Source organism: Gracilinanus agilis, chromosome 1 (assembly GCF_016433145.1).
Source record: "Gracilinanus agilis isolate LMUSP501 chromosome 1, AgileGrace, whole genome shotgun sequence".
NCBI lineage: Eukaryota > Metazoa > Chordata > Mammalia > Didelphimorphia > Didelphidae > Gracilinanus > Gracilinanus agilis.
In genome coordinates, this window is record NC_058130.1 from 709,952,288 (window position 1) to 709,964,934 (window position 12,647).

At 48.8% G+C, this 12,647-nt stretch overlaps 2 protein-coding genes across 2 annotated transcripts in view; one reads left to right on the forward strand and one right to left on the reverse strand.

Annotated features, from left to right (window-relative positions):
- The first annotated feature begins 769 nt into the window (after positions 1-769).
- On the forward strand, positions 770-6,773 carry CNN1 (calponin 1). The gene is made up of 7 exons (XM_044658416.1): positions 770-941; positions 4,060-4,181; positions 4,746-4,812; positions 4,906-5,043; positions 5,135-5,245; positions 5,449-5,595; positions 5,788-6,773. Exons 1-7 carry the CDS (start codon positions 879-881, stop codon positions 6,034-6,036), a joined length of 897 nt encoding a protein of 298 aa, XP_044514351.1. The 5' UTR covers positions 770-878; the 3' UTR covers positions 6,037-6,773.
- A 2,125-nt stretch (positions 6,774-8,898) lies between these two features.
- Positions 8,899-12,647, reverse strand: part of ELOF1 (elongation factor 1) — a 9,670-nt gene continuing 5,921 nt past the window's right edge. The window contains exons 2-4 of the mRNA XM_044658418.1: positions 11,252-11,385; positions 10,140-10,210; positions 8,899-9,715 (exon numbers count right to left, since the gene is read on the reverse strand). Coding sequence (XP_044514353.1) covers positions 9,651-9,715; positions 10,140-10,210; positions 11,252-11,367 — 252 coding nt within the window. The 5' untranslated portion in view covers positions 11,368-11,385 and the 3' untranslated portion in view covers positions 8,899-9,650. The remainder of the gene's footprint in view (positions 9,716-10,139; positions 10,211-11,251; positions 11,386-12,647) is intronic.

The following is a 12,647-nucleotide window of genomic DNA, read 5'->3' on the forward strand; positions in this document are numbered from 1 at the left end:
CTCCAAAATGCTGCTCCACAGGTACCTAGAAATTTCTGGCATTGATGGGGGCCAGCCAAGGCAGGGTCTCAGCCCCCTCCTCCCATGGTTTGAAGAATGAATGAGAGGAGGAAAGGGACTGAAAGAGAATCGGAAGAAAACACAGAGAAAACAAGGACAGAGAGGGATATGAATCCAGTTACAAAGGCACAGGCTAGAAGAGCCCAGGAAATGTATTGAATTCTAGGTGCTTAATAAACGTGGGGACGTTTAAATTGACAGTGTTTATCTCTGAGCTCGACTTGGTCTCTCACTATGAATTGACGTCTGTCTCTGGAACAGTCTCTGAGAGAGACAAATAGACACAGACAGAAACTCGGTATAGACGGCCAGGCATGGGCAGTGCATGTTGGGGGATGGTGACCTGTCTCCGACTGTCCCTGTCCCCGCAGGCCCTGCTCCTGGTCGTCCCCAGGAATTCTTAGTTGGTTATTCTTCCACATTCCCCCCACCCCAACCCCCCTTCTGGGCTAAGGATGACTATAGCGGTGCCCCCCTCCCCTCCAACATCCCTCCCGGCACCAAGGTGGAAACAATGACAGCATCAGCTCCCAATACCAGGGGCCTGACATCACAAGGGGGGGGAAGGGGGGAGCTGGCTGACGTGGGGGAAGGGGAGGGGGGGGATTACTTCTCAGCCATTGGTGGGACTTCTGGCCCAATGAGATGACCTGCCAGGGCTCATATGGGGAAGCTCAGAGCTCCAGCTTTCAAAAAGTTGCAGGGAAAATCTGAGCCCACTACAACAGCAGCAGCAGCAAGCAGCCACACACCAGGAGCAACCCAGGCCAGGCTCCTCTCCACTGGCAGCAGCAGCAACACCGTCGGGCAGCACCAGGATGTCAACTGCTCACTTCAACAGGGGCCCTGCCTATGGACTGTCAGCTGAGGTCAAGAACAAGGTAAAATCAAAATGACCTTAGTTCTGCTATCTCCCCTGGTCTGCCTAGGCTGGAATTCGCAGCCCTCAGCAACCCAGCTAGGGATGGCATGTCCCAGGGCCCCCCCCAACCTCCCAGGCTCCGAGTCTCTTCTTCCTCCTTCTTGTATTCCCCAGCCCGATCCCTCACTCTGATTCTAGGTACCTGGGGGAGTAGCCAGGGGGCTGACAGAATCCAGGAAGCCTAGCCTAGGGAAGGAGGGCCATTATCTAGGAACTAAGGACCAGTTGAGAGTCGAGAAAAGAATGTTCTTGTTCAACTCTATCCCTAAGTCTTTCTACCCCACACTTGAATGAACTACCCACTCCCCTTGGGACAAGTTTCCCAAGTTTCTGGTCAAAAACCTGCCAGTGAGGGGCAATGAGGACCAGCACTAAAACAACAGTGAGGAGGTCTACGTAAGAGGAAGAGGAGAAGAGAGGAGAAGGTTTGGAAGGACCTTCTCAGGGGAGAAGAATTGGAGGGGCAGAAAGAGCTGGGGTAGAGGGAGTGGAGGGGAGAAGGGGTACAGGGGAGAGAAACCAGAGGGCTGGAGTCTAGGGACAGGAAAGAAGGTTTGGATGGGCAAAGGGAGTAAGAAGGGGTCCCAGAAGAGGGGCTAGGACAGAAAGCCCAGGGGACATCTAAAAGGATTCTGTGGGATGGGTCCTGGTACCTGAAGGAGAGAGGGCCTCTGCAGTGTAGGCCTTTGGAAGGAGTCAAGATTTGCTCACACACCATTCTAACAACTCTCCTCTGGGGAATATCTCCTCTCTGAAAGCCCTTATCCCTGATGCCAGGATTTTGTTTCCTACTTTGCATCCTGTAGCTTAGTTCTCCCAGTTCTCATCTATGGAAATAGTAAATCTTAGAAAATGGAGGGTGAAAGGAGAAAGAAGGGGCCAGATTCCCCATGGGGGTAGGAGTACCAAGCACCTAAGTCCAAGGTAGCAGGACCCTTCTCCCCCCCCCCCCTTCCCCCAGCATCCCAGTGACATCCCTCAGCCAAATTTCCGAGGCTCTGGGTAGCAGTGAAAAGGCAGGAAGGTATTAGAAGAGGGACCCTGGGACTATTTTTGTACCTGGTTCTGAACTCTTCCTAAGGCTTGGGCTTAGAAGACTTCTAGGAGGATGATTGCCTCCTTCCTTGGCTAAGCTTCCCTTATTCTAGGCTCCCAGGAGAGCAGAATGGCCATGCCTTTGATGACAGGTGCCTGGGAATATCCAGAAAGACCAACTCATTGACAATGGTGGCCAGTGGAAAAAATCTCTCTCCTCCCACCTCCCAACAAGAGAACATGGGAGACATGGGATGTGCAGACTGACTTCTGATGGCTCTAGACTTCTATTCACCCCCTAAATTCCCCAGGAGCCTTTCTTCCTAGGTCTAAAATAACTTCACAGAGTAGCACACTTCCTGATGGGAGCCACTGGGAATGCAGTCCTTTGGAGAAAGAAACTTGGCGTGGGGGAAGCGGGGTTAATTGGACTAGGATGATGTCTCGGCTGGGTATAAATCCCGGACAGGCAGGAAAGGACCTTAGAAATTATCTCGTCCAACTTTCCTCACTTCTCAGCCAAGAAAGAGATCCCCACGGGATGAGGGGTCTTCCGCCCTCCCTTCCTCCCCCAAATAACGGGAGGGGGTGGGGAAAGCTTGGGCTGCCCATCCCCCACTGGGACCCAGCTCCAGACCACCCCCTCTCTCCGTGGAGCACCCGGCAGTGCAGCCTCTCCATATAAGGTTGCTTTGGGGGAAGCTGGGCAGGGAAGCCCGAGCTCTATATAAGGGCTGGTTTGCTTTATAAAGCAAACTGGAGCTGGAGGGGAGGTGGGGGCTGGGGGATCAAAGGGAGGGGCCACTGTGCAGGCTGGCAACTGATGCTCCTCAAGCCAGGTGAGTAGGAAAAGTGGAGGGCTAGGCCCCTCCCCCACGATGGGAATCCGGCCCAATCCTCCCCTCCCCTCTCCCCACCACAGTCCTGATCTGGGGGCAGATCAGGCACCAAGCACCCCCTGCTGGCATGCAGGAGACCCAGGTGACAGGACTCAGAGCAGGATCTTTAGTCCCAACCCAATTTCGGATCATGAAGTCTTGGGGGAGTGGGTGATGAGAGCCAGAGGGCTTGTTTAGTCCAGAGGGGCCTCTACCCACCCTGCTTATCTGTGGATCTCCGTCTGTCTCTCTCACACACCTATATATGCATACACCCCCTCCCCACTCCACTCCCCCAAACCCAGCAGTGCCACAAGACCTCCTGTCTTGGAGGCCATCTGTGGTTTCCTGGCTGAAAGCCTAGAAATGATTCTCAGGGTCCTCCCATCTCTGAGATCCTATAGCTCTGAAGGGTTGGAATGCAGAAGGTAGAAAGAGAGAAAAAGGAACCCCAGAAGGATGGACAGACACATAGATATCCATTGCCCAGGGACATATGGAGAACCCTAGGGAGAGACAGGGAGAGGAAGGAGAAGGATGCGGAATTAGGACATGCACAGGAAAACCCAGTGGTTAGCACCATCTCGAATGACTGGAAAATGAGAATGATCTGGGCCTGAGCCTTCTGCATCATTTCCTCCATCAAGACCAGGGTATGAGAAGGGAAGAACGAAGAATGCTGGCACTCAGTTATGGTTAAGAGGGTTGAAAGGATAATTTCCCTTCCCTGGGGCTCTCCTTACATCTCTGCTCCATCCTTCCCTGTTATCCCATGCCAAACCTCTGGTATGCCTGGAATGGGCCCCCTGGGCAGGTGCTGAGCATGGCTTTGGCCTAATGCCTGCCCCACCCCCCCATCCCAGCCCAGTGACAGCATTGCCTTAGTTGGGAAGAGATGGGAAAATCAAGCTGGCCTCTTCAGTCTACAGAGCCAGAGAGAGTGGGGAGCCCTTTCCCCAGTGATACACTTCATTCTAGGCTCTTCTTGCCCTCAGTACATCTTAGAATAGGATCCAGGTGTCCCCCCACCCCTCTTTTCTGTTACCAGTTTTGCCTAGCCCAATCCCATTCATAAACCAAGTATTCTCTCCCCAAACCTTCATACACTGTTGGCCATAGACGTTATACGTAGAAGTCTCTTCACCATTCTCTCCCACCACACAGTTGGCCCAGAAGTATGATCCCCGACGGGAGCAGGAGCTTCGGGCATGGATTGAGGAGGTTACTGGAAGACGCATAGGTCCTAATTTCATGGATGGTCTCAAGGATGGAATCATCCTCTGCGAGTAAGAATGGGGAGACTGGCTGAGATTCTATGACTCGGGCCCCTAATCTGGGGAGTCAGATCCACCCCACCACAAAAAGGTTCAACTTTGAGTAAGAAATTCCATTCTCTTCCAATAGTGGAACAGTATAATGGAAAGAGCCCTGGATTTTTAGTTCGGGACCTATGGGTCAAATCCTGGCTTTGCTATTTCCTAGCAATATATGATACTGGGATGTGGTTGGGGAGTGGGGTGGGATATGAAAACTACTAGCTAGTATTCAAAGGATCGTTGGGTATCTACTATTCTGTTTGTTCACAGAAGGCAGAATTAGAAGCAGTGAATAGAAGTAAATTGAAGGGAGGCAGTTTGGGTTCAAAATGTGTAAAAACAGTTTAATAATTAGAGCTGTCCAAAAGTAGAAGGAGTAGCCAGAGTGGGGTTTAAATAATGGGCTCCCAGTCACTGGATTCAAGGAAAGTTGAGTGACTATTTGTTGTAGGGAGGACATGCTGCTTCAAGGTTGGAAGAGATGCTTTGTGTAGTCTATAACAGTGTTACAAGGTCCTCCTGTATTCCTCCTAGGTTTATCAATAAACTACAGCCTGGCTCAGTAAGGAAGGTGAATGAGTCTACTCAGAATTGGCACCAGGTACAAATCAGCATTACCTCATCTGCCAATTCCTAAAGGCCTACCTGCCTCCCCTTCTTATCCTTGACCTCTCTGTTCTCTGATTCTTCTAAGTTGGAAAATATTGGGAACTTCATCAAAGCCATCACCAAATATGGAGTGAAGCCTCATGACATCTTCGAGGCCAATGATTTGTTTGAGAATACAAACCACACACAGGTGCAGTCCACCCTCATTGCCCTGGCCAGCATGGTGAGTAGGGACCCAGGGGGCCTTTCTATTAGGTTAGGGGGGAGCAATGAGTGGCCAGGGGGTTCAGTCTCCACTGTCTTGATCTCCACAGGCCAAGACAAAAGGGAACAAAGTGAATGTGGGAGTAAAATATGCCGAGAAGCAGGAGAGGAAATTTCAGCCAGAAAAGCTGAAAGAGGGACGGAACATTATAGGACTGCAGGTGGGTAGAGTTGGTGGCAGTCACTGACTTTGAGAGAGTGTGGGAGGAGTGATCCCAGTGCCTCGGGGAGGGTTTGCACTTATCTCCTGATTCCTCGCTGATTTTGCTAGGCTGGCTGTCTGGCTAATGCCCAGCCCAGACTACAGCTTTCCTCCCTTGGGAAGATGCACTATCCTAAGGCTCTTGGTTGGGTGTTTCCCTAGATGGGCACTAACAAGTTTGCCAGCCAACAAGGAATGACAGCATATGGTACCCGTCGCCACCTTTATGATCCTAAGCTGGGAACTGATCAGCCCTTGGACCAGGCTACCATTAGTCTGCAGATGGGTACCAACAAAGGTGCCAGCCAGGTAAGCCACACAGATGAAACATAAAGGCATTTGGGAGGGGGGAATGCAAGGCACAGCTTTGGGCACCCCATCTTAAACCTACTGCCTTTGGGTGGCAGACAAGATAAGACATGACATGACATGATACTCCCAGTTCTTGCCCTGCATACCTGGTTCAGGTTAGAACTGCCATTCTTCTCCTTCCCACTGCAGGCAGGCATGACAGCCCCTGGGACCAAGAGGCAGATCTTTGAACCAACGCTGGGCATGGAACACTGTGACACACTCAACGTCAGCCTGCAGATGGGCAGCAATAAGGGAGCATCCCAGCGTGGCATGACGGTGTATGGCCTGCCCCGCCAGGTGTATGACCCCAAGTATTGTCTGACCCCTGAATACCCAGAGTTGGGTGATGAGCCTTCTCACAATCATCACTCACACAATTACTACAACTCTGCGTAGAAACTAACCAAAACCCCAGGGAGGGAGTCAGCAGCTGCTCTAGGGGCCTGAAGAATGGTCAGGCCCAATCTGCCTTACCACCTGCCTCAAGGTTGTATCCTTCCAGCCAGGGTGCAGAGTCTGGGGAAATTGGGGTTGGGAGAGAGGGCTGTGGGAGTCAGGAGAAGGGGGAGACCCAGAGAGAGAAGTAAGAAAGCTCTCTCCTCCTTCCCCTGTCCCTTCGACCCCCTTGCAAAACCCTCACCCAGAGCCTCCTACATTCTTGGGCCAGCTTTCCACCTTGCCTCTTGCTCAAGGGCTAAGGTCCCTAATTTGCCCAGAGGTCAGTGCAGGAATAAGAAGGTCTCTTCCCAGGGGTGGAGGTGAAACCTCAAATATACCAAATATACCAAGGCTGGACAATACCCCCAAAAGAAAAGCCTCAAGAAATCCAAACTACTGAGTGGAGCTGAAATTGCTGTATCTCTCCCTTGCCCAGAGAACTCCCCCTCCTTACCCCATTCCCACAGCCCTGATCGCCCTCCCCCCCTCCCCCCACTCCCCCCAAAGCAAACTTGTGTCTTGGACTTTTCCCTTCCCAACCCCAGCGCAGTGGGCACAAACTGCATGCCAAAAGGCCAAGCGGACACACTCGGTTTTGCATTTTTGCATTGACTGGCATTCCTGAAGGCGTTTGTTAAGTGAGCACTTTCTTTTTTAAAATTTCACTGGAGCACAATAAAAATCTATAAAAACTATTAGCTCCCAAAGCCTACTCCATTTCTGGCTCCAGCATCCTAGAGGCCCCTACATTCACCTCCCCCTCACCCCCAAACGAGAGGGAGGATCACCAAATGTCCTAGTCTGCATACCTGCCGTGGTAGTTGGGGATGGGGAGGGAATATATGATCTGAAATCAGAGGATCTGGGTTTGAATCTCAGATCTCCTTACTATAGGACTTTGGATAAGTCATCTCACTTCACTATCTGAAGCCTTATTTTTTACCTCTGTTAAAAAAGGGAGCTGAACTAGGCGAGCTCTTAGGTTTCTTCTTGTTCTAAGTTTATCTCCTTGACTATAGAAGTCTGCTTCATTACTAGGTGGCCTTAACCACCAAGAAGCAAAAATCTAAGGGAGGGAGGGAGGGAGGGAGGGAGGAAGAAAGGGGAAAAAGAAGGGAAGGAAGATGGAAAGGAAAGATGGTTGGAAGGAAAAAGGGGAAAAGGGAGGGAGGGAAAGGAAAGGAAGATTTATTAAGTACTTACCTGTTGTATACTCAGTACCAAATACTTTACAATTATTCTCTCATTTGATCTTCACAACTCTTGGAGATAACATTAAAAAAAACAACAACCTTGCTTTCTGATCCAGTAACAACTGTTAAGGGTAACTTAGGCTAAGCAAACGAGTTAGGTGACTTGCCCAGGGTCACACCCCGTTAGGGAGTGTCTGAGTTTAGATTTGAACCTAGCCTCCATCTCTCTACCATACCACCCAGCTGCCCCTAGAGGTGGCATTTATTAAGCATTTGCTCTGTGCCAGGCAGTATGCTAAGCGCAGGGGATACTGATATAAGGCAAAAAGAAAGTTCTCTAAAGAGAGAAGGAGTAGGCCAGGCCAGAGGATGTGTCTCCCCTCTCTGTTTGGGGTCTTCAGTAGGGAAAGGCCCTTCATCAGGACAAGGGATGACCTGAGCGTTTGTATAGAGGGAGCATGCTGGATTGTGAATAACTCAAAGGCACATGCTCCCAATGTAGTGTAGGGCCTGGGGTATCTTCTCCACTATCCCAAGACTCTCAAAGTAGGTCTGGCCACATACACACTGGTTTCACTTGCTCCACAGAATGCAGGGATACGCCAGCTCTTGGGGCTTGAGGGAGAGGGGGATGCAATGGCAATGGTACCAGGAAAGGAACTCGAAAAGAAGTACAGTGGAAAGGGGGTGGCTAATGAGGATGATACATATCAGGCCTCTGCTTCTACTCCCACCTAATAAACCAGATTCCAAGAAGTCTTGGCTCTTGCTGTTTCTTGTCTTGATTCCTGCCAAGGGTCTCTGGCGCCTGTCCTGCCCCCCGGCCAGTAGGGAAAAGCTGTACCAAGGCTCCTTGGGAAAACAGCACCATATTAGCACTGAAACTCAAGGCACTGAAGGCGTAGAGATCGGGAGGGGGGAAGAGGGCAGATGCCTGCCTCCCTCAAGGAATGGAATAGAATACAGGGGAAGAGCCAGCCCCAAACTGAGCAGTCATCTTAGTCCTCTCCTTCCTGGACTCAGTAGGGTATTTAGGCAGCACCATTTAACTGGAAGGGCATTTCAATGGTGCTTTATATAAAGAAAGCATCTCTGCTCCTTGATACTGACCCATAGGAGTTTATAGCAAGGAGAGATGCTGAGTGGGGTGGAGGAATGGGGCCTGTGGTGATAAAAGCTGTATAGACCTCCCCTCTAGCTAGGGTTAGGTTCTGTCCTTTGGGCAGTGTATATCTTTAAGGGACCCTTGACCTAACTTGGTAGCTACCAGAGGCATGATCTAGCCAGTATTAGTGTGCTGTTCATTTGCCCTGGCCTGCCTCAGGCTCTAAGCCAGGTCTCTTCCAGTTTCTAAGGCCAGCCAAGAAGGCAGCTGGGAGTTATACCAGATGAGCAAAGACCCTATACAAATGACAGAGAGCTGGCACTTGGTGCATTGCACAAGAAACCAATTTGGAGAGAGACATTCTCATGCTTCTTTCCTGGGGCAAAAATCTGAGAGCTTTTTAAAGTGCGCTCTTCCTTTCCCACTCTCTAGCCCAAATGCCTGGCTCTGGATTTCTGCTGCCTGAAAGTTCTACCCCCAGCTATGAATCCTGGTTAGAGGCCAAGAATCACACAAATAGACTTGGGATCTCTCAGAGAGTAGTTTATTAAAGAGACACTGATAGTTTCTCTCCCTCCACCTGCCCAACCCTCAACCCACTAAACCCCCATCTTTCTCAGGAAGATCAGTATTGTTTGTAGTAACTGACAGGAGGGACTTTTAGACAGCCTGAAATCAAGTCACTTCAGGTAGGGGAGGAAAAGATTCCAGTTAAAATGAAAAGAGGATAAAACCAATCAAGTGCTAAGTCCCAGTGGCTAGAGCCACTCCAGTGCTCATCTCTTCCCCCAGACCTGGCTGGCTGTTTGCTCATTGGGAAACCAGGTCCTGGTGGAGTTCTGAAACAACTCAGCCACATCTGACTGATGTAAGGCCACAGTATCTGCACCTCCCCTGGGGAGAGGTCCAAGTCAGGTCTCCAGAGAGTTGGGGAACAGGGAAATCTGCCCAAAGCCTTCAGTGACCCCATGGCAGCTGCCTAACTTTAGTGCTTTCAACCACTGCCCCTCCCCACCTTCAAAGGAATCCAGATGCCAATCCAAGAACTTCAGGAATAGGTACAGGCCTAGCTCAGTCTAGAGCTACAGAGGGAGCCATTCTTCTTCCATTGTTCTGGAGAGAAGGAATGGGGGTGGGGGGTGGACCCTGGGTCAGGGAGGGGGCAATTGAAGCTTAGGAGTGACTTCCTTTGTGGTCTCAGGAAAGCCTTCCAGCTATTCAGGGCCTAATAGGACAGCCATCCTTGGCAGGAGCAGGCTGGGTCCTCAGAGTCACTACTGATTGGCTGCTTCACAGGCATCTATCCAGTCACTGTATACATCGACAGGTTCTGACAGATCTGTGGGGCCCAAAGTCAAGGAAACCACAAACTTGAAGGAAAGCATCATGCCACATATACTATGTGTACTTGTTAGCTGTCCAGGTACCAATTTCTACCTACAAGTGGGTGGTACTTATCTCACAGCTTGAGGCCCTTACCAAGAGCTCAAACCTTCCCTTAACCCTGTCTAGGAAGATTCTGAGATCTCTAGCAAGAGCTTACTTGTTCCTGATGGGACAAGAATTTGGGCAATGAATCCTGGAATAGGGGTAGAAAGCCTGAATGAGTATATACTAACATTTCCCCTGCAACTAAATTCTTCCCTTTCTTCTGCTACGGATTATTTCCCATCTCAATGAATTGGCCTACTGCTCCAAGGGGCTATTAAGTGTTTAGGGAAAAAGACATCATTTCAGAAAACAAAGTTGCCTGAAAAGGATACATGTGATAGGAGTCTGAAATTCTTCCAAGCACACTGTACAGGATATAACACCAGTGTTGCGTGCTCGATCCCTGAAATAAAGACATATTGATAAGCAAAGAAGCAATAACAAATAGGGAGAACATCTGTCAACCTTCAAATCATATTATTATCTATTCCTATATAATCACAAAAATATGTCTCTCAAGACTGCTTGAAGGCAGTCTTTTGTATCCCTGGTGCTGATTGCTTGGCTGATCCTCCATAGAGGAGAAGCAAGCCTGGTCTCTGGGGAGGAACTAGAGCTGGGTCCTAAGCTATTGGATGTGATGAGAAGGATGGAAGGTGGGGTGGGAGAAGAATGCTGGTAACCAGAGAAGTGACTATTGATCCCCTGCCTGAGCTAGGGCAAGATGTCATTTGTGTGCCAGTTTTTTATAGGTCTGTTCCAGCAAACAGACAGCTCTACCACGTCTGGGGTCTAGTAGGACCCAGTATTGACAATTCAGCTAATGAGGTCACTGGCAGTAACAAATGCTACAGTAGCCTTAATTCTCAGGAGGGATAGATACCCTAACTAAAGAAGCCAACAGCTTTTAGTCTCCTTTCCTGAAGACTACCAATTTTCAGGGGTTATTAGGTCACTGATTAGAAGCTTCTCTCTGAGGTTAAAGAGGAAAGGTGACTGAAAATGAATGAGAATCTACTGTGACTGGCTGTACTTGGTGGTCAGCCCAACCCAAGATCCCCAATAGAACTCAGCAGTAGGCTTTTTTTTTTTTTTTTTAAATCCTTACCTTCTACCTTAAAATCAATACTCTGTATTGGTTTCATGGCAAAAGAGCTGGTAAAGGCTAGGCAATGGGAGTTAAGTGATTTGCCCAGGGTCACACAGCTGGGAAGTGTCTGAGCCCAGATTTGAATCTAGGACCTCCCTGTCTCTAGGCCTGGTTCCCAATCCACTGAACCACTCAACTGCCTCCTAGTAGGCTCCTTCTGGGAAAAAACAATAAAATCCCCTTAAACTGAGGCACTATTGTCCTCTTAATCTTTGCCCAGAAAGTAACTTAACCAAAGTCAAAGATCATGACCTCAACACCTTCCTCATAGTTGACCCCTAGCTCCTTACTCACATCTTTACATCACAAGACTTTTCGTGATTGCAGAAGGGACAAGTAAACTGAGTCTCCAATGTGCCAGTCATTTTCTTCTTGGGAGGAGGCTTTCTCTTTGATTTTCTTCGGCCCATCTTCCTGAAATGTCAGACCTAGAGGGTGAACAAATACTCCTGTTATTGGGGAAGGAGGGAAAAGGCTCCACAGAATACTATGAGGAAAATGGACAATTAGACCACAAAAATGGGTTATCTGAGGTTTATAGCCATGTGGTAGGGGAAGTAACAAAATCTATAAGGCTGAGTCCCAAAAAAACATGTTATGTATTGCTGTCATCCCCAGGCCCCTGAAGTCAGACTCTTGGGAGAAGAGATTTTAATTTTTGTCTTGCTATTCCTATCACCTAGTGTAATGTGTCTATGTACACAATCCAGATTTAATAAATACTTGAATAAAAAAAGTATCTAGCCCTCAGGAGCCTAAGAGGATCAAAGCAAGTTCAAATTTCACAGGCTGAGCATCTGGTCAGGAGGAGCAATATGGATGATATAAGGTCAAACCCAAGGTACTATGGTAACCAAAAACTTTGAAGCAGCTAATAATCTGTTCTGTTCTTTGACCGAAAACTACTTAAAATAAATGGATATCATAAGCTAAGGCATCCCCTAAGTACTGAATTTGCAGTTAGAAGGTCTTGATCAGAACCCCAGACCTGCCATTTACTATCTTCTCTGATTTTGGGCAAATTGTCTATCTTCTGGAGGCCTGTCTTCTCCTCTGTAAGGTGAGGTAGGTGGATTTGATATCCCCTAAGCTCATTTTCCATTTAAAATTCTATGACTACACAATTCCCAAGCCTAGGAAGTTTCTTCAGGTTACCTACCTGTACCAAACTCATGTCAACCCTTCTATCTCCTCCCAGGATTCCCAAAAGTGTAGAACCCTTCAGCTTCCAGGCCCAACTCTCTACCCACTTTTAAACCTAGCTCCCCTAGAGAACCAGAAACTATAGATGGTAGTGGGAGGAGTTACAGTTTGAGGGATGGGTGGGTATAAGTTTCTTTAGGGTGCCCAATTAGCTGTTGGAAGGGAAGCAAAGTAAAGATGACATAAAATTCACTCAATACAGGAGACTAATTATAATTATGTCACTTCCAGACTTCCCAGTCGAGCCTGAGGACTTTTCTGAGTCAGGAAAAAAAAAAAGTGGTCCTTGATCCATTTGTGAGTCTGTCCTGTTCCTTGTTTCCAAGCTCCTCCTTTCAATACAAAAACCCTCATGGAGCTCTCCTAGTCTTCAGGATTTTTGAAAAATTATAACCGGTTTATTATCTTACCTTGCTTGTTCAAGTGCTTTTTCTGAGTGTCTCTCTCTCTCTCTCTCTCTCTCTCTCTCTCTCTCTCTCTCTCTCTC